Source organism: Camelus bactrianus, chromosome 17 (assembly GCF_048773025.1).
Source record: "Camelus bactrianus isolate YW-2024 breed Bactrian camel chromosome 17, ASM4877302v1, whole genome shotgun sequence".
Taxonomy (NCBI): Eukaryota; Metazoa; Chordata; class Mammalia; order Artiodactyla; family Camelidae; genus Camelus; species Camelus bactrianus.
Genome location: NC_133555.1, coordinates 31,836,366 through 31,852,925, shown reverse-complemented (window position 1 = coordinate 31,852,925; position 16,560 = coordinate 31,836,366). Strand labels below are relative to the sequence as shown.

The window sequence follows — 16,560 nt, the reverse complement described above, 5'->3', positions numbered from 1 at the left end:
CCAGACCTTGGGCTACAGGTGCTGGGACAGGCACCAGCCCTGAATGGGGGCCAATCAAAATCTGAGCTGACCCTTGCCTCCCCTGCCCCAGGAGCTCCTTCGGGACAAGCATGCCTCATTCTTCAGCCTCCACCTACTGGTGAGTGACCGGCTGGCCTCGCTTCCTTGGTTCACCTGGGGCCTCGCTGACCTGCACCTCCTCCCTGTCTCTGGGCCTTGATAGTCTCCTTTGGTCAGAGAACTAGCTGGTTTGGTTTCTGAGTCCAGATCTTTCCTGAAAGATCAGTGGAAGCCCTAGTTGGTCCCAGGTTGCCCTTCTTCCACTCAGAGTATTCCCCTCTCCCCCACCAGGAATACAAGGAGCTCAAGGGGGAAGGGCCTTTCACAATCTTCGTGCCTCATGCAGATTTAATGGCCAACCTGTCACAGGTAACTCAGCCCCTGAAGCAAGGCTGGGGAGGGATGGGCACTGCCTGGGCAGAGGGGCAGTCACAGCCCCCCTGTACCCTCACGATCCCCACTCCAGGATGAGCTGGCTCGGATTCGAGCAAATCGCCAACTGGTGTTCCGATACCACGTGGTCGGTTGCCGGCAGTTGCGGAGCCAAGAGCTGCTGGAGGCGGGTTATGCCACCACACTCTCCGGGCACCCCCTGCGCTTCAACGAGAGGGAGGTGGGCCCAGTCCCCACCCCTGACATGAGCCGTCCACAGACCCAGCACTCAGGTGCTTTCAAGGCCTGAGCCCTTGTCCCCATGCCTTTAGAATCCTCTCACCTTCCCATGGCCAGGGCAAAGAATGAGAGGGACATGGGTCTGGCCCCAGATCCCACTCACTACAACGGGCCGGTGCTGGGCTCAGGACTTCCCAGCCTGGCCCCGTGCCGGTGCCACACCCACCAACCAAGTCCTGGTGGGAGGCAAGACCTCCCTCTGCCTTGACCCCGCCTTCTTGCCACGAGACTTGCCCAACCCAGGCTCTGCCCCTGCCTCAGGCCCCGCCCACAGCTCACAAGCACCCCACTAATCTCTTCATTCAGTACTGGTCCCCCCACCCCCCAGGGCAGCGTTTACATCAATGACTTCGCGCGCGTGGTGAGCAGTGACCACGAGGCAGTGAACGGTGTCCTGCACTTCCTCGACCGCGTCCTGCTGCCACCTGAAGCCCTGCACTGGGAGCCTGACATGGCTCCCACCCCACGGGTATGACCCTGGGTGCAGGCCTGGGAGCTGGGGGCCTGGGATCCTGCTATCCTGTCTGACCTCACTGCTCACGAGTTTCTGTCTCCAGAGAAACATCACCGCTGCTGCCGAGAGCTTCGGTTACAAGATCTTCAGCGGCCTTGTTACGGTACTTCTGCATGTGAGAGTGTGCGCAAATGTGCACATGCCAGTGTGTCTATGCAGGTGACTGTCAATGTATGCACTCACCTGTCTGTGCACACCTGCCTGTGTGAGCACATCTATATGCACAGACTGTGTCCATGAGAATCTGTGGAGCACAAGGGTGCATTTATGTGTGCTTACATAGCTGACAACATGCATGTGTGTCCATGTATTCTTGCCTGGGATGGCTACAGTGTGGCCAGTGGGAATGTCACCTGGGTCCCTGGAACCCCTGCCTGGTCTCTATAGTCAGCCCCCTCCATCTGCCCACCAGTCTCTGACTGGGCTGACTGCCACACATCTGCTCTGTCCCACCAGATGGCTGGCCTCCTGCCCCTGCTTCGAGATTCATCCCATAGGCCTCTCACAATGCTATGGCCCACAGACTCCGCCCTGCGAGCCTTGCCTCCTGATCGCCAGGTCTGGCTGTACCATGAGGACCACCGTGACAAGCTGGCAGCCATTCTGCGGGGCCACGTGATCCGCAACATCGAGGTGGGCACACCCCCAGACCTTGGTCCCCACTGCCTGCCACCCAGCCAGCCCACCCAGCTCCAACTGTGGCTCCGTCTGCTCAGGCCTTGGCATCTGACCTGCCCAACCTGGGCCCACTGCGCACCATGCATGGGACCCCCATCTCCTTCTCTTGCAGCCGTGCCCGGCCGGTGAGTCTGGGGAGAAAGGTTGAATGAGGGAAGCAGGAGGCAGGAGCCCTGGCAGTGGTGGGGGGCTGCAGTACACCTGTGACCCTCATGTACCCCCACATCTTCCACCTGCAGGGTGAGCTCACCGTGGGAGAGGAAGACGCCCGAATTGTTCAGCGGCACCTGCCCTTTGAGGGTGGCCTGGCCTATGGCATTGACCAGCTTTTGGAGCCACCTGGTCTTGGTGCCCGCTGTGACCGCTTTGAGACTCGGCCTTTGTGGCTGGTGAGGGAGGTCACAGGCCAGAGGTGGATGGGGAGGGGCCTAAGCCCACCTGTCCTGTCCAACTACTTGACCTTGCTATGTTTTGGCCTCCCTTCTTTCCAGAAAATTTGCAGCATTTGTGGGCTGGAACCACCCTGTCCTGAGGGCTCACAGGAGCAGGTAAGGGGCTGTGAGCTGGGGAGGGTTGAGGGTGGGGCAGGGCCCAGGGACCACCAAACTCAGGCATTCAGCCTGATTCCTCTTGGCCCAGGGCAGCCCCGAGGCCTGCTGGCGCTATTTCTCAAAGTTCTGGACGTCTCCTCCGCTGCACTCCTTGGCACTGCGTAGTGTTTGGGCCCGGCCCAGCCACTGGGGTCAGCCCCAAGGCCTGGGCAGGGGATGCTACCGCAACTGTGTCACCACAACCTGGAAGCCCAGCTGCTGCCCTGGCCACTATGGCAGCGAGTGCCGAGGTGAGCGTCCTGAGGCTGCAGATGCTGACTGGCTCCTTTAGCTCTCAAGACAGCCACGGGCACAGCTCTGGCCATTGTGCCTCAGAAAGGGTGTCGGGGTGGTCAAGGGCTGGCGCAGGTTTGGGGCAGGGGTGAGTGGATTTTACCCAGAGAAAACACTCTTAAGAGCTGGGGTGGGTGTGTTGATGGTGCCAGCTCCTACACCGAGGGTCTGGGTGTTCTCCAGGGCACAGGGACCTGGAGAGTTCTTAGCAGCGTGGGGACTTGGGTGGAGGATGGATGATGTGGTTGGGCTGGGGATGCACCTGTTGGGGTCCTGACAAGCGCCCTGCCTCACCTCACTTCTTCTACCCTGTCCCCTAGCTTGCCCTGGTGGTGCCAGCAGCCCCTGTAGTGACCATGGCGTGTGCATGGACGGCATGAGTGGCACCGGGTATTGTAGGTGCCGTCCAGGGTTTGCTGGGACAGCGTGTGAACTCTGCGCTCCGGGTGCCTTTGGGCCCCTTTGCCAAGGTTAGCTGTCTTGCTCCATCCACCCTGCCCTACGCTGCTCGCGATTCCCTTGACCCACATGCCAACAGTCCCCCTGCCTGTCCGTCTCCTCAGCCTGCAGCTGTACCTCCCATGGCCGCTGTGATGAAGGCCTTGGGGGCTCTGGCTCCTGCTTCTGTGATGAGGGCTGGACTGGGCCACGCTGTGAGGTGCAGCTGGGTAAGTGGGCCTTGTGCTTGTGCCTACCCTGCACACTTGGACATACTCGCACACACCAGTGCATGCCCCAACTGCACCCTCAGGTGGGGGAGGACCCCAGGAAGGCAGCCACTAATCTGGATATGTGGGGTGGGCCTTGGGGGACAGAGCTGCAGCCCGTGTGTGCCCCACCCTGCGCACCCCAGGCCGTGTGCCGCGTGGGCAACAGCTGTGAGTGCAGCCTGGGCTATGAAGGGGACGGCTACACGTGTACAGGTGAGCAGGTGGACGGGGGTGTGAGGTGGGAGGCCCCACTCCCCTCCTCTCCTGTCACCTGGCCCAACTACCTCTCCCTGCCCTCCAGTGGTGAACCTGTGCCAGGATGGGCGTGGTGGCTGCAGTGAGCACGCCAACTGCAGCCAGGTAGGCACCAGAGTCGCCTGCACCTGCCTACCTGACTATGAAGGTGACGGCTGGAGCTGCCGGGCCCGCAATCCCTGTGAGGACGGCCACCGTGGAGGCTGCAGCGAGCATGCAGACTGCCTGAACACAGGACCGGTGAGCAGGCAGGGAGCCAAGCAGCTAGGTGGGGAGGCCCCCCAAAAGCAGCTGTCCCAGTCCCTGAAGGGGGCTTACCTGCTCTCCTGTCCCAGAACACCCGACGCTGTGTGTGCCATGCCGGCTATGTGGGTGACGGACTGCACTGTCTGGAGGAGCCCGAGCCGCCTGTGGACCGCTGCCTGGACCAGCCCCCACCGTGTCATGTGGATGCCGTGTGCACGGACCTGCACTTCCAGGGTGTGCTTCCCTGCCCACTCTCAGCACCCTTGCTTTACCTTGGTGCCAGCCCACTGACCACGCGCCCCTCCCTTCTGCAGAGAAACGAGCTGGTGTCTTCCACCTCCAGGCCACCAGTGGCCCGTACAGCCTGAACTTCTCAGAGGCGGAGGCAGCTTGTAGGGCTCAAGGGGCTGACCTTGCTTCTCTCCCTCAGCTTTCTGCTGCCCAGCAGGTGCATGGGGCCCAGGAGTCTGAAGCCAAGCCTGTGGGGGACCCCTTGAGTTGGGCCTTGGGTCTCAGCATCCCCTTCTGCCTCCATAGCTGGGCCTCCACCTCTGCCTTGTGGGCTGGCTGGCCAATGGCTCGGCTGCCCACCCCGTCATTTTCCCCGCGGCAGACTGCGGTGATGGTCAGGTGGGCGTGGTCAGCCTGGGTGCCCGGAAGAACCTGTCAGAGCGCTGGGATGCCTACTGCTACCGTGTGCAAGGTGCAGCCACCCACCACGCCCCTGTCCCTGCTGTCCCTGCTCACTGACCTACCAACCCACTGAGCCACCTTTCTTGCAGACGTGGCTTGCCGCTGTCGCGATGGCTTTGTGGGGGATGGAACCAGTGTGTGCAATGGGAAGCTGCTTGATGTACTGGCCACCACTGCCAACTTCTCCACCTTCTATGGGGTGTGCAGGAGCCCATCCTCAGGGGGTGTTGGGTAGCTGGGATCCGTGGGGAGGGAGCCCACCCACAACCCTGATTTCCCACTCTCCCAGATGCTACTGGAATACGCCAATGCTACCCAGAGGGGTCTCGACTTTCTGGATTTCCTGAATGACGAGCTCACCTATAAGACACTCTTTGTTCCTGTCAATGAAGGCTTTGTGGACAATATGGTAACTAACAGGGGGCGTGGGCAAAGCAGGGCCCAACTCTGCTCCGTCTGGCCCAGGCCAACAAGGCCCTGCTTTGCCCAGACGCTGAGTGGCCCAGACCTGGAGCTGCACGCCTCCAACACCACCTTCCTGAGCACCAATGCCAGCCAGGGCACCTTGCTTCCTGCCCACTCGGGCCTCAGCCTCGTCATCAGTAGTGTGGGCCCCGACAACAGTTCCTGGGCCCCTGTGGTGAGTCTGGTGGCTGCCCCTCCCCTGCTGGCCCTAGTCCTCACTCACCTTCTGGGCCTGACTGGTCTCCCTACAGGTCCCAGGAGCAGTTGCAGTTAGCCGTGTCATCATGTGGGACATCGTGGCCTTCAATGGCATCATCCATGCTTTGGCCAGCCCCCTCCTGGCACCCCCACAGCCCGTGAGTTGGCTGGGGGCGGAGCTGCAGGGGGTGAGGGGACTGCTCTGGAAAGATCCTTGATGCTCTCCTTGTTTGCAGCGGGCAGTGGTAGCACCTGAGGCCCCACCTGTGGCAGCAGGTGTGGGGGCTGTGGTAGCTGCTGGAGCACTCCTTGGCCTGGTGGCCGGAGCCCTCTACCTCCGCGCCCGAGGCAGGGCCACAGGCTTTGGCTTCTCTGCCTTCCAGGTAGGTTGGGTGGGGGCCTGATGGAGTTGGTGGGGGTCTGGGCCCACTGATCTTGTTTGAGGCCCCTCACTACTCACCCCTCTTGCCAGGTGGAAGACGACGCTGCTGATGACTTCTCCCCCTGGCAAAAAGGGACCAGCCCAACCCTGGTCTCTGTCCCTAACCCGGTCTTCGGTAGCCCAGATGCCTTTTGTGAGCCCTTTGACGTGAGTGTTGGAGGCAGGGGAGTTGGGAAAGTGGACCCAGGCCTGGTCTCGGCCCAGGCACTAACAAACAGTCCTCCCCGCAGGACTCGCTCCTGGAGGAGGACTGCCCCGACACCCAGAGGATCCTCGCGGTCAAGTGATGTGGCTGGGACTGAAGCAGAGGAACAAGCAGGAGGGAGATGGCTTTTATTGCCCAGAGTGGGCAGGACAGGAGGGACTGGGCCTGGTCCAGACAGACAATAAAGGTGCCCTCAACGGATGTGGGCCATGTCACCAAGGAAGGGTGTCTTCATGCAGCCAGTGCAGAGCTGGTCCATCCAGAGCGGTGCCTCATGCTGCAGGGGTGTGCGGCGGGGGTAGAAGGTGAAGTCCACGCGGTAGTTGAGCAGGCAGCTGAGAGAGGCCATGTAGAGGTCAGAGAAGCGCACCAGGCGCCGTGAGAAGTAGGTGGGGTTGTGGAAGGTGCGGAAGATGCTCCCAAACTGGGCGTTGAACAGGGCCTTGGTGATGCACCTGCAGAGGGGAACACGGGCACTCAGGAGGGGGACTCTGGAGGGGGCGGGGCTGGGCTGGGACTCCTGCCCAGGCCCCACCTGCTTACCTCAGCTCCTGCCGCTCCTTCATCCAGGCGGCCAGCACCTGCCGCGACTCGGCATCCTGGTAGGTCTAGGAGAGACAAGGTGCGTGCTGGGTTTGTGCACCCAGGCGGCCGCCCCTGCGCCTCCCTGCAGACGATCAGCCGCCCCCGCACCTGCATGCGCTCCAGCAGCCCGGTAAGCGCCTGCTGCCACGTCAGTGAGTGCATGTACTGTTCCGTGTTGATGATGCGAATCTCACGCTCCAGTTCTGGGATGATGGCACCCGTGCGCCAGCCGTGCCGCAGCATGAGATCCTGGTGGGCAAGGTGGAGGACAGGGTTCAGTGCTGGCTAGGAGCTCCCCCCACCCCCAACTGTGGCCCAGCCCCACAGCCCTCACCGCCAGGTCACTGTAGAGGTGGTCTCCGAAATAGAGCACGCGGGGGCCCCGCCATTCCGTCAGGCGCAGGAAGTCAAACAGGTTTCCCTGGAGGACAGGGAGGGGGCCACTAAGCCCAAAGTGCCAAGGGCAACCCCGCGGGGCTGTTACCCCCAGTCCTCCCACATCCCCAGTCAGCAGGGCCGGATGCTGGGCTGCCCCTTCCCATGGCCTCGCTGTCCCCTCCGGCCCTCGCCACCTCCCCCCTCACACTCAGGAAGGGGGTCTGCCTGCTGCAGGGAAGTCTCCTGTAGGCCTGGCCTGGTGCCCTGAGCCTCCCCTCCCTGTGGCCTCACACCCACCCCAGGCTAGGGATTGAGTCCAGTCTCTGTGGGAAACAAACAGCAGGCGTGACCCCCACAGGGACCCAGCAGACCAATGGCAGCGCTTACTCTGAGGCCGCCTGCCCCTCCTGCACCAAAGCCAGAGAAAAGATGAAAACACTCAGCCAGGCTCAAACACAGCAGAGGAAGCTCCGAGGGCAGCAGAAGGGGTGGGGTGGGGTAGTGGAGGAGGAAGGCCCAGAGCAGGAAGTCCTGCTGCCTCCAGGGCGAGAGCCCACAGCCCAGAAGTGAATATACACCCAGCAGAAAGGAGTTACTGGAGCAGCCTGCATGTACGAGTCCCAGGGGAGGAAAGCTGGGGGGCGAACAGGTGGCTGTGAAGGACTTAATTGTTGAAATAAATTCAAGTGGAGAGGCTGAGGAACAGGGGACCCCTCGGAAGACGGAAGTATGAGCGGGTGGAGCCCACATACTGAAGATGTGCCAAGGGACAGACTTGTGGTGCCAGTGCCAAGTCAGGCAGGATGGAGGCTCCAGCAACAGGAGACAGACGGAGGGAGGGAGAGGACTAGAGCTAAGAAAGCCGAGAAGCAAGCACACAGTGAAATTTCAGATCAGGCATAAAGAAGTCTTAAACCTGCCAAAGAAGAAAACTGCATGTTCCCCACAAAGGTGTGTGACCCTCCTCAGGCTTAGAGACAAAGGAGAGCGTCACCCTCAGAATGGAGGGAAGAGCCTGCACCCAAGGGGGCCAGCAGGGTGGGAGTAGTACCTGCAGCCAGGCCTGGGCCTTGACACTGGGTAACTGGAGGCAGCTCCCTGTGGCTGTGCCAGTGGCTGAACTGCTGGCTTCCTCCGTCCCGACACTTTCTGGAACCGCCCCCCATCTCCACCAGGGTTTCCGCATTCCATCCAGAGCCAAATGCCTTAATCACCTCCTGCTAACAGCCACCTAATATCTACCTCCCAGCACAAGGCTCCTTTCTCATCTTCCCAGCCAGCCAGGAAAGGGGGTCTCCCTAGAGGCCTGTGAACCACCCCCCACCAGCCCAGCTCTGGGGCCCCAACCAGGCTTGTCTGGCTGCAGCAGAGTGCTCAAGCCTCAAGTGAAATCAGTGCCATTTACTGGGCACTTAGCGAAGGTCCGGCCCACCTGAGAGCTTATACCGCCACTCAAGCTGAGTATTATACCTCTTTTACGGACGAACAAAGCACGGCACAGAGAGGCCAAGCGACTGGGCCAGGCTCCCTCTGCTATCCAGTAGTGAGTGGGAATTCAAACGCAGGCAGCCTGGCCTAGAGGCCAAGCCCTCAACATTGCCCAGGCCTGGGCCCTGGGAGCCACTTCCTGTGAGGGGACAGACCCACAGTATATGTGTGGTGGCTGGTCAGGACCCAGGAGGCTGTGTGGTTGCCCCTCCACAGCCTGGGGCTTTGGCTAGGCCCTGGGGCCCCTGCCAGGTGCAACTCCCACCTAGACGGTGCTCACCTGCCGATAGATCTTGCCCTTTTCCAGGCGGGTGATACGGTCCCACTGCAGTACGCCCTTCTCATCAAGTTTTCTGAAAGGCCTAGGGTCGGGGTAAAGAGGCTAATTTTCATTCAATCTGTGGCAGGACCCCAGGCCAGGCACCTCTCCGCTCTGCAAAGGCCCCCCTGCTCACATGGGCTACATGTCAGCAAGGGCTTGTCCCCATTCCAAGCACACAGTGCAGTAAACAGAGGCCATTCCCCGCTCCCTGGGCCCACTGCCCCATCAGGCCCATACTTGCGCCGGTCGGTGAAGAAGCTGGGCTTGTCTGCCTGGACGATGACCACGTCAAAGAGTTGGCGCCAGTCAGGGCCCACCATGTGCCGCATCCCCTTGTCCCTGGGCAGAGATGGGACAGGGTGGGTCAGGCGGCAGGTGTCTGAGGGAGGCTCCAGGCCCATCCACCCCAACCAGGGCCCCTGCCCCGCTCCCTCCTCCCAGCGGGGCGGGGCTCACACAAAGCTGAAAGGACTGTTGGTGATGAGGAACAGCTGTTTCCCATGGGACACCAGGCGGCTCAGGACAGCAAATGTCTCATCCCCTCGCAGGATGTACTTCTCTGACAGGAGGAGATGGGTCTGTGAGGGCCAGCCCTGCACCTGCCCAGGCAGGCCGCAGCAGGGTGAATGTCCTCCCTTACCCATGTCCCGCTCGATCCATTGGTACATAAGGCCCTTCACGTGCACATCCCGAATGGCATCCTGGGGGCAGTGGAGGGACAGTGAGGGTACAGTGGAGCCCAGGAGGAACTGTCCTGCTGTGGCTGGACTTCATCTTCCCTGCCACCCTAAAGGCAGGCCTAGTGTCTTTACCGTCACATCCTTGTAGAGGTGTGCTTGGTCAAACTCCAGGCCGTGGCCCAGGAAGTGGTCCACCACACAGGATAGCAGTGCCATCTCTGGCAGTGAGAAGATGTCCATGAACTGCTTGATGGAAGGGCCCTGGGGAGGGACCATTGACTTGGCAACCCCTCCAGCCTCACCACCCCAAGCTCTGGAGACCAAGAGCTCCAACTCTGTCTTGGGACACTGGCAGAAGGGTGTAGCCTGTGGGTTAGGGCTGGCCCACAGGGATGTGGGCACCACCTCCCAGGGAGCCAGCACCCATAGTGAGGTCACTGAGCTGACTGCCCTCAGTGGGATGGCAGATGGAGCAAGTACCTTGCCATAGAAGCCACTCATCTGGTAGAGTGGGATGTGCTGGGTGCCCCCATAGAGGTCGATCACCTCTTCATCTGGCACAGGCTGGAGGCCCCTGGATGGATGCACAAACATCACCAGTCCAAAGTGGTCCTGAGCCCAGGCCATAGTGTAGGGTGGGGGAAAGTGGGCTGGGGTGGGGTCAGGGCAGAGTCAGCACTGACCTGTAGGCCGTCCCCAGCTGTACGTAATGGAAAGCATCAATCTTCATCAGAAGACTCTAGGGGCACCAAGGGAGCAAGATGGGTGGTGAGGAGGAAGTTTGCCATTGGTTCTGAGCCAGCCTTTTCCAGCCCCTATGCTGAAGCCCCAACTGGATGGTACCAAGGGGATCACGTGCACATCAAGAGGAAGCTATAGCTTTGAGGCCAAGGGGGTAGACAGATGAAAAGACCGCCCCAAAGGAGATGGGGTGCTAAGGAAGTAGCCCCAATCCACATCCAGTCAGAAGGGGCCAGGGAGTCAGTGGTCTAGCCACTCACCTTCTGAATGTCATAGTGGAGACCACGGATGGCAAAGCTGGGGTTGTAGTCATACTTCCGAATCCCCTCTGGGTACTGTTGGGGGGAATCAGGCCAGGCCTGAGCCAGCAGCACTGCCAGACCTGCTGGCTGAGCAGCTGCCTCAGGGGATCAATTCAGCCACCCGCCCAGGGGAGCCCCATGACTCCAACCTGGGGTTAGGCCAAGCTGGGCCCTGCCGGCCTCCAGGACCTGGGCCCCCTGCCTGTCTAGCCTCACCTTGTAATGCTCAATCAGGATGTCACGGGCAGCATTAAAGATCTCTGGGTGCAGCGCGTCTGCGTACTGGGCCAGGGTGTAATCATAGTCAAAGCCATAGACCTCGACATCTCGCAGGCTGATCTCGTTGTTGGCATAGATGGCTGCTGGGTTCAGGAGACTGCACACCTCAGGAGGCAGGAGATCTACAAGGAGGTGCAAGTATGATGAGGGCGATCATGAAACACTCGGATGGTACTCTTAGCTCAGTGAGGCTCAGAGAGAAGTCACTCCCCAGGGTCACTTGGGTAGGGTAAGGACCCTGTGGGTTCTGAATTACACCATCGCTTGCAGCCCACCAGTTGCTCTGAGCCATGCCTCCTATGCTCTCATAAGCCCCATCAGACACCTGGCTATGTTCTGACCCTTTCCATCTTGCCTGAAGGTAGGGTTGGGATGGTGGGTATCAGGTAGCTCCTCCGCTGCTCAGGCTTCCAGCTCTGCGCACCTGCCACAGCCCTCATAGCTAGGCCTCTCTTAATCGGATTTCAGCCGCCCACCGGCCGACGTAATGACATTCGCTGCCTCTAGCCAGGGAACATTGCTAATTACGACAGGCTGGACGTGTAATGTCAGCTTCTGGGCCATTACCCAGGCTGCTCCCCTCTGAGGACAGTCATAGCCATCCCAAGCCCCTTGCTGCTCCCGCAGGGCTGAGTGGGACACTGCGCAGAGCACGTTCCGGGGTTTCAGGGAGGCAGATGAGGTGGAAGATCTGAGGCTAGTCTGCCTTGGTTTCCCCATCTGTGCAGTGGGTGAGGTAAATGGGAAAAGGGCATGGGCTTTGAGGCCAGAGAGACCAGATCAAGCCTTCCCTCTCATGACTATGATCTCAGGAAAATCACCTCTTGTGATCACCTCTTGTCTCTAAAGGGGGAATAAAAATTGTACCAACCTACAGAATTACTAAGAGGGTCATACAGAACAACGCTCTGGGCAGTATTCCCACTCTGCACCCTCAGCAAATGTAGGATTAAATGGGCAGTGTGCCTCTGGAACCTACACTTCCCCGTTCCCGACATCCCTCAAGGAAACGGGTTGCAGGGAGATAGAGGGGAGCAGGGAGGACTAGGTGCACAAGGCACTGCCTCGCAGGGGCTTCAGGTGGCTCTGCTCCCGAGACTTTTAGGCCCAAACTGCCCGAGCCTCCAGTGAATTTCTGTCTCAGCCGTATCATCATAATTTGGAACCAGAAGCCCTTGGCCACGCTGCAGACATCTGCCATGAAGGCCCCTTTGGAACACAGGCTCCTCCCCTACCCCCTTTCCTTTGGAGCCAAGTGCAGAGCGTGGGTCGGGGAACAGGTGTGGCTGGTTCCTCTGGTGGCCCCAGGCCTGGTGGAGCAGCTGCTTCAGACTTACGGGTGCAGACGGAACACTCCTCACTTGGGCACACATGAGACACTTCAGCTCTCTAGGGAACTGCTTCTGAGATGTCTCTCCCCACCGTCCTGAATTTCTAGGTGCCAACTGTGACTCCTGGTTCAATGCTCAGCAGCTCCCTAGGAGGGGAGGGTCTGCTTGGCAGTATAGCCCCTTGCTCACACAGAGTTCTGACCAAGTCCAGGCTTTCATGCCTACTCTTCCTTCTCAGTGATGGACAATCCTCCCAGGAACAAAGCAGGACAGGGAAACAGCCCACAGGCCTGGTCTCCTAATCCAGCTTCTAGACTGAGAGAATCATAGCTCCAGGGTCCACAAGATCCCACCTTCTTCTGCAGGGCTGTGGTGGTGCACAGGGCCAGGAGAGGAGACATGCTCCTCCACCCACACTGGCCCCTCAAGTCCACTGGTCTTACTGTCCAGCCCCCAGCTTCCAGGCCTGTCCAAGGCTCCAGGTTCCAGGCCAACTCCTCCTCATGGCAGCCATGAGAGTCTCGGCGGGGGCCACCACCCAGTTACTGCTGGGTGCCTTAGAGGCTCATCTTGTTCAATCCCGACTCCAGTCCCGTAAGGTGGTCATATTTATTCCTCCATCGTCCATAGGAAGAAACTGGAGCTTAGGGAGGTGAAGTCACTTGCTCCAAACCATCTAGCAGTAGCCCATGGAGTTGAGATGTGAATTTGGGTCACCCAACTGCCTCAATCACTTTGCCCCTTGGCCTAGCCTTCTAACGTCACCATGCTGAGACAGGGGCGAGGGTGGGGGCGGCAGGCCGGGCTTTCTGTCATAGTTTGCCCATAGGCATCAGCATTACCTCAATGCCCGGAATCTCCCCCAAGAAAACCCAGAGGGGAGAGTCAGGACTCGGGGGTGCAAGGCTGCTCCATCCTGGCACTCATCATGGCATCTTGGAAACAACCTTGCCCCTGTCACAGCAAGAGGAGCTTGGGGGAGTGTCTCTGTGAGGATCTGAAGATCTAGGTGGGCCCTGAGTGATAAATAAAGCCCACTAGACCTCCCTACATCCCTTCCCAACACCTACACGGCAGGCTTCTCAGGCTGCTCTACAGGGGGGGTCTTCTCAAGGGCCAGAGGAAAACTATCTCCTTGAACAGCACTCCCAAGTGTGCCCTGTCCACTAGGGGGTGTGTGTGGTGGGGATGGTCCTGACAAGAGACTCAATGGCTTCAAAAGTACCATTCCTCAGGGGTCTTATTCTGCCTTCAGCTTCTCAAAAGGTGAATCCTGTCCACCCACCACTCTCAGGTCTCCACACAGCTGGAGTAGAAGCCCTCGTTCAGTCAATAGGAATCTTCCAGACAGGATCACTTTGTCTTATCAAACAATGAAAGCCATGTCACCCCTGGGGGGCTCCTCTGGAAGCTCCTTTGTCCCTTCTTGGCCTCTTTCCGAGTCACCACCACAACCCTGTGACAGAGGCTCAAGAATTGTACTTTACGATGCAAAACACCAAGGGTCCAAGGGCCAGGCTTGATGAGCCACCCAGCTGGTCAGTGATGGGGCCAAGACCCAACCACATATTCTGCTAAAACGGCAGGGCCAGAGACCTGAACAAATATCCACCCCTCCCAGACCTCTGGCCTCACCAGGGTGCCCTGGGCCTCATCAGCTCGTTTTGCTGAGGGAGGATAGAGGAACAACCCTGCTGGATTCCAGGGGACCCAGGCGACTCCAACCAATACCGTCCCCTCCTGGGCTCATAGTGCCAGACTCCAGGGCGGAATCTAGAGGTGTCCGAATAGTCCAGTCGGCATCCTTGGGTCGGGAGTCCCTAGGAGCCCGCTCCGGTCTGCGCCGCCGGCCGGCTGGCTTTGTCCCCAGTAATCCCGCCCCAGCTAAGGGCCCTGAAGAGAACAAGAGGTTGGGGGCGTTTCCGCCGCGGTATCCCAGCAGGCGGGACCCTGAGGAAAGTCTCTGGGGCCCCGCCTTCCGGCGGCCGCTTCTGGAACCCTGAGCTCCTGCAGACTGAGCGAAGGAACAAATCTCGCGCTCGCCAGCCTCCCGGTGTCCCGAGGCTCCCAGGACCACCTGCCAGAGCCTCTCCCTAAGAGCCGCCCGGCCGTGGGGCTCCGAGGCTCCGGCAAGCCCCACCATGGCGCTTCCCCAGAGGAACGATGACCAGGACGGCTCGGGAGCGTTACCCTGGCGCTCGGTCCGTCTGTCCGAAACCCAGGCACTCGTGTGCCGCCGCGAGGGCTACACCCCCGGCTCTTGTACCGCTCCCGGCTCACTCACCGTGCACGAGTTTCCGCATGTCCTGGTATCGAGCCCACAGGTGCGCGCTGGGCTCGGCGCCACCGGCGGGCGCCGGGGCGGGCGCGGAGCGCGGGGCGCCCGGGCAGTGGGAGCCGGGACCTGGGGGGCCGCAGCCAGGGCAGGAGGGCGAGGATGAGGCGCCTCGCGGCCCGCCGTGGTCTCGGCGCGGCATCCAGCGCCGAGCGGCCGCCCGCAGCCCCGCACCCGCCATGCCCGCTGCGCGCTGCCCGCACAGCCCTCGGCCCTCCGGCCCGTCCGCCGCCCTCCGACTGAGCGCCCGCCACGGTGGCCGCGTGCTCCTCACGGCGGCCGGCCAATGGGCGCGGCGCGAGGAGTCTGGCCGGCCAATGGGCGCACCCCTTGGCCCGCGGGGGCGGGAGGTCCCGGGCAGGGCGGGGCGGGGAGGGCTCCGCGGCCCCCTCCCCCCGCCAGCCGCGCGGCTGAGGACTCTGCGTTCCCCTTCGGTATCTACTGCGGCGGAGCCCGGTTCTTCTTTCCCCGTTCTGGGAGGCCCGAGGGCCTAAGAACGCCCGTCCCCGCGACGTTCCAGGGCTAAGAGAGAAGGCGGGAGCGCGGTGGGTGCACCCCGCGCCACCCCTTCCCGGGTCCTCTGTCTCCCCCTCAGCTCTCGAGTCCTCCCGCCCCTTCCTCCACCTACCGTCCTCCGGACCTCAGATCCTCCGCCCCTCCCCCTAGTTCTGCAGCGAGGGTCGTGTTCGTCTACTGTCCGTGACTGGCTCTGCGCGCGGACCTGACGCCGTGCCGTTTCACTCACTTATCTAGTGAATAAAGAGCCCTTCCCGCGCGCTTCCTGGTGCCAGCTCCACGCTGAGTGAGATCTCCGGAGCCTGCAGCTCAGCCGGCTTCCGCTGAAGTATCTTCTCTCTCCCTCCTCGTGCCTGACACAGATGATCCCGTTTAACTTGGAGCGGGGAGGTGGGCCAGGGCTCACTGCGCCTGCCTGGTTCCTACCTCAGCAAATGGCCGCACCGGCCCGCCCGACTCCTCGCTTCCCTGCGCAGAACCCCTTCTTGCCGTTCTAGCAATATTACCAGACTTTCGAACGAAATTACTCTTACCTGCTGGGAACCGCTAACTCTACCACTCAGATCCGTTTTCTGAGTCCTCCGCATGCGTACCAGGCCATTCCCTGCACCAGTGGGTCTTGTCAGTGGAGAGAACTGGCCAGCTGGGCACTCTTTCCTTGGGATGCTCCCCACGGTGGCCTTGCTGGGTCTAAGGGTGTGAGTACATTCCAGTATTCGCTGCACCTTGGCTGAGGACCTATATACAGTGTGCCAGCCCCTGGGCCAAGTGCTGACGCAGGCTGGGGGTGGGCCCGTGGGTAGGTGGCTGCGGCCTCTCCCCCACCAGGGCCCCAATGAGCTAGGTGGGCACTGGGGACCTGGCCACGTGTAAGCCTCATTTGGACGGAGATGGGTGCTCTGCGGTGTCTAGCCCGCAGAGGCACTAAGAGAAACCGGAGTGAATACCAAGCAGGTGTGTGTGCACACATGTGTGTGGTTGGGTGGGGTTGGCCCTGGGAGAAAGCAGGTTATCCAGGCAGCAGCAGACCCTACAACCCTTTCTAGGGGCCCTGCTTGCTCCATCTGTTCTCCAGACTGTTTTGTATATTTTGTGTCCACATCACCGAGCTCTCTTATTGGTTCTAAGTTGTTATTTGACTTTCTTAGATTGTCTAATATTTCTCTTCCTCAAAGATACCCCCAGTTTTTTTTTACCTTTAGGTAATGAGGTGATAGCCCCTTATAGACATCTTCGAACACAGGGGCTCAGCGAGAGTGAAGGCTCTGGAGTCAGGGCTCTGCTTTTACCTGGCTTAAGCTCTTTAACTTCTCAGTTCCCTGTCGAAAAAAGGAGATAATGAAAATAGAGGCGAAGTTCAGCAAGTTCAGGAGTACATGTAAAGAGCTAGAGCTCAATAAATCATCATCATCATATTATTATTATTATTGCTAATGTTAATGGGTCGATTACTATGCTCCAGGCATTATGTTCAATGTTTTATTTGTATTACTCTCTAAATCCTCACAGCATCAGAGAAAGATCCCTATTTTGTGGATTACGGAATTGAGGCACAGGCCAGCTAAGAGACTATGTGTGGAG

At 60.1% G+C, this 16,560-nt stretch overlaps 2 protein-coding genes across 7 annotated transcripts in view; one reads left to right on the top strand and one right to left on the bottom strand.

Moving 5' to 3' along the window:
- Window positions 1-6,241, top strand: part of STAB1 (stabilin 1) — a 28,674-nt gene extending 22,433 nt beyond the window's left edge. For 2 of the 4 annotated variants that reach the window (XM_074344678.1, XM_074344677.1), the window contains exons 47-70: window positions 92-139; window positions 352-429; window positions 527-673; window positions 1,061-1,201; window positions 1,290-1,349; window positions 1,703-1,879; window positions 1,963-2,049; window positions 2,164-2,313; window positions 2,416-2,472; window positions 2,564-2,765; window positions 3,129-3,278; window positions 3,372-3,476; window positions 3,624-3,731; window positions 3,820-4,013; window positions 4,109-4,253; window positions 4,334-4,467; window positions 4,557-4,722; window positions 4,802-4,911; window positions 5,002-5,121; window positions 5,203-5,352; window positions 5,429-5,533; window positions 5,612-5,758; window positions 5,848-5,964; window positions 6,048-6,241. In XM_074344678.1, coding sequence (XP_074200779.1) covers window positions 92-139; window positions 352-429; window positions 527-673; window positions 1,061-1,201; window positions 1,290-1,349; window positions 1,703-1,879; window positions 1,963-2,049; window positions 2,164-2,313; window positions 2,416-2,472; window positions 2,564-2,765; window positions 3,129-3,278; window positions 3,372-3,476; window positions 3,624-3,731; window positions 3,820-4,013; window positions 4,109-4,253; window positions 4,334-4,467; window positions 4,557-4,722; window positions 4,802-4,911; window positions 5,002-5,121; window positions 5,203-5,352; window positions 5,429-5,533; window positions 5,612-5,758; window positions 5,848-5,964; window positions 6,048-6,104 — 2,955 coding nt within the window. In that variant the 3' untranslated portion in view covers window positions 6,105-6,241. Of the gene's footprint in view, window positions 1-91; window positions 140-351; window positions 430-526; window positions 674-1,060; window positions 1,202-1,289; window positions 1,350-1,702; window positions 1,880-1,962; window positions 2,050-2,163; window positions 2,314-2,415; window positions 2,473-2,563; window positions 2,766-3,128; window positions 3,279-3,371; window positions 3,477-3,623; window positions 3,732-3,819; window positions 4,014-4,108; window positions 4,254-4,333; window positions 4,468-4,556; window positions 4,723-4,801; window positions 4,912-5,001; window positions 5,122-5,202; window positions 5,353-5,428; window positions 5,534-5,611; window positions 5,759-5,847; window positions 5,965-6,047 lie in introns of those variants that run through there. The other 2 variants (XR_012499979.1, XR_012499980.1) reach the window with 2 other exon arrangements.
- Window positions 6,134-14,955, bottom strand: NT5DC2 (5'-nucleotidase domain containing 2). 3 transcript variants are annotated; one of them, XM_074344743.1, is made up of 15 exons: window positions 14,657-14,675; window positions 14,413-14,498; window positions 10,735-10,919; window positions 10,477-10,551; window positions 10,159-10,214; window positions 9,956-10,049; window positions 9,608-9,736; window positions 9,436-9,496; window positions 9,252-9,354; window positions 9,033-9,134; window positions 8,754-8,835; window positions 6,942-7,028; window positions 6,716-6,856; window positions 6,566-6,630; window positions 6,134-6,477 (listed from the first exon to the last, which is right to left on the bottom strand). In XM_074344743.1, the coding sequence occupies exons 2-15, from the start codon at window positions 14,429-14,431 to the stop codon at window positions 6,216-6,218; spliced, it is 1,461 nt and encodes a 486-aa protein (XP_074200844.1). In that variant the 5' UTR covers window positions 14,432-14,498; window positions 14,657-14,675; the 3' UTR covers window positions 6,134-6,215. The 3 variants fall into 3 exon arrangements, with proteins under 3 accessions (XP_074200844.1, XP_010967367.2, XP_074200843.1); XM_010969065.3 differs by having other exon boundaries at window positions 14,413-14,955; XM_074344742.1 differs by lacking the exons at window positions 14,413-14,498; window positions 14,657-14,675 and adding an exon at window positions 11,153-14,306.
- Window positions 14,956-16,560: the final 1,605 nt, after the last annotated feature.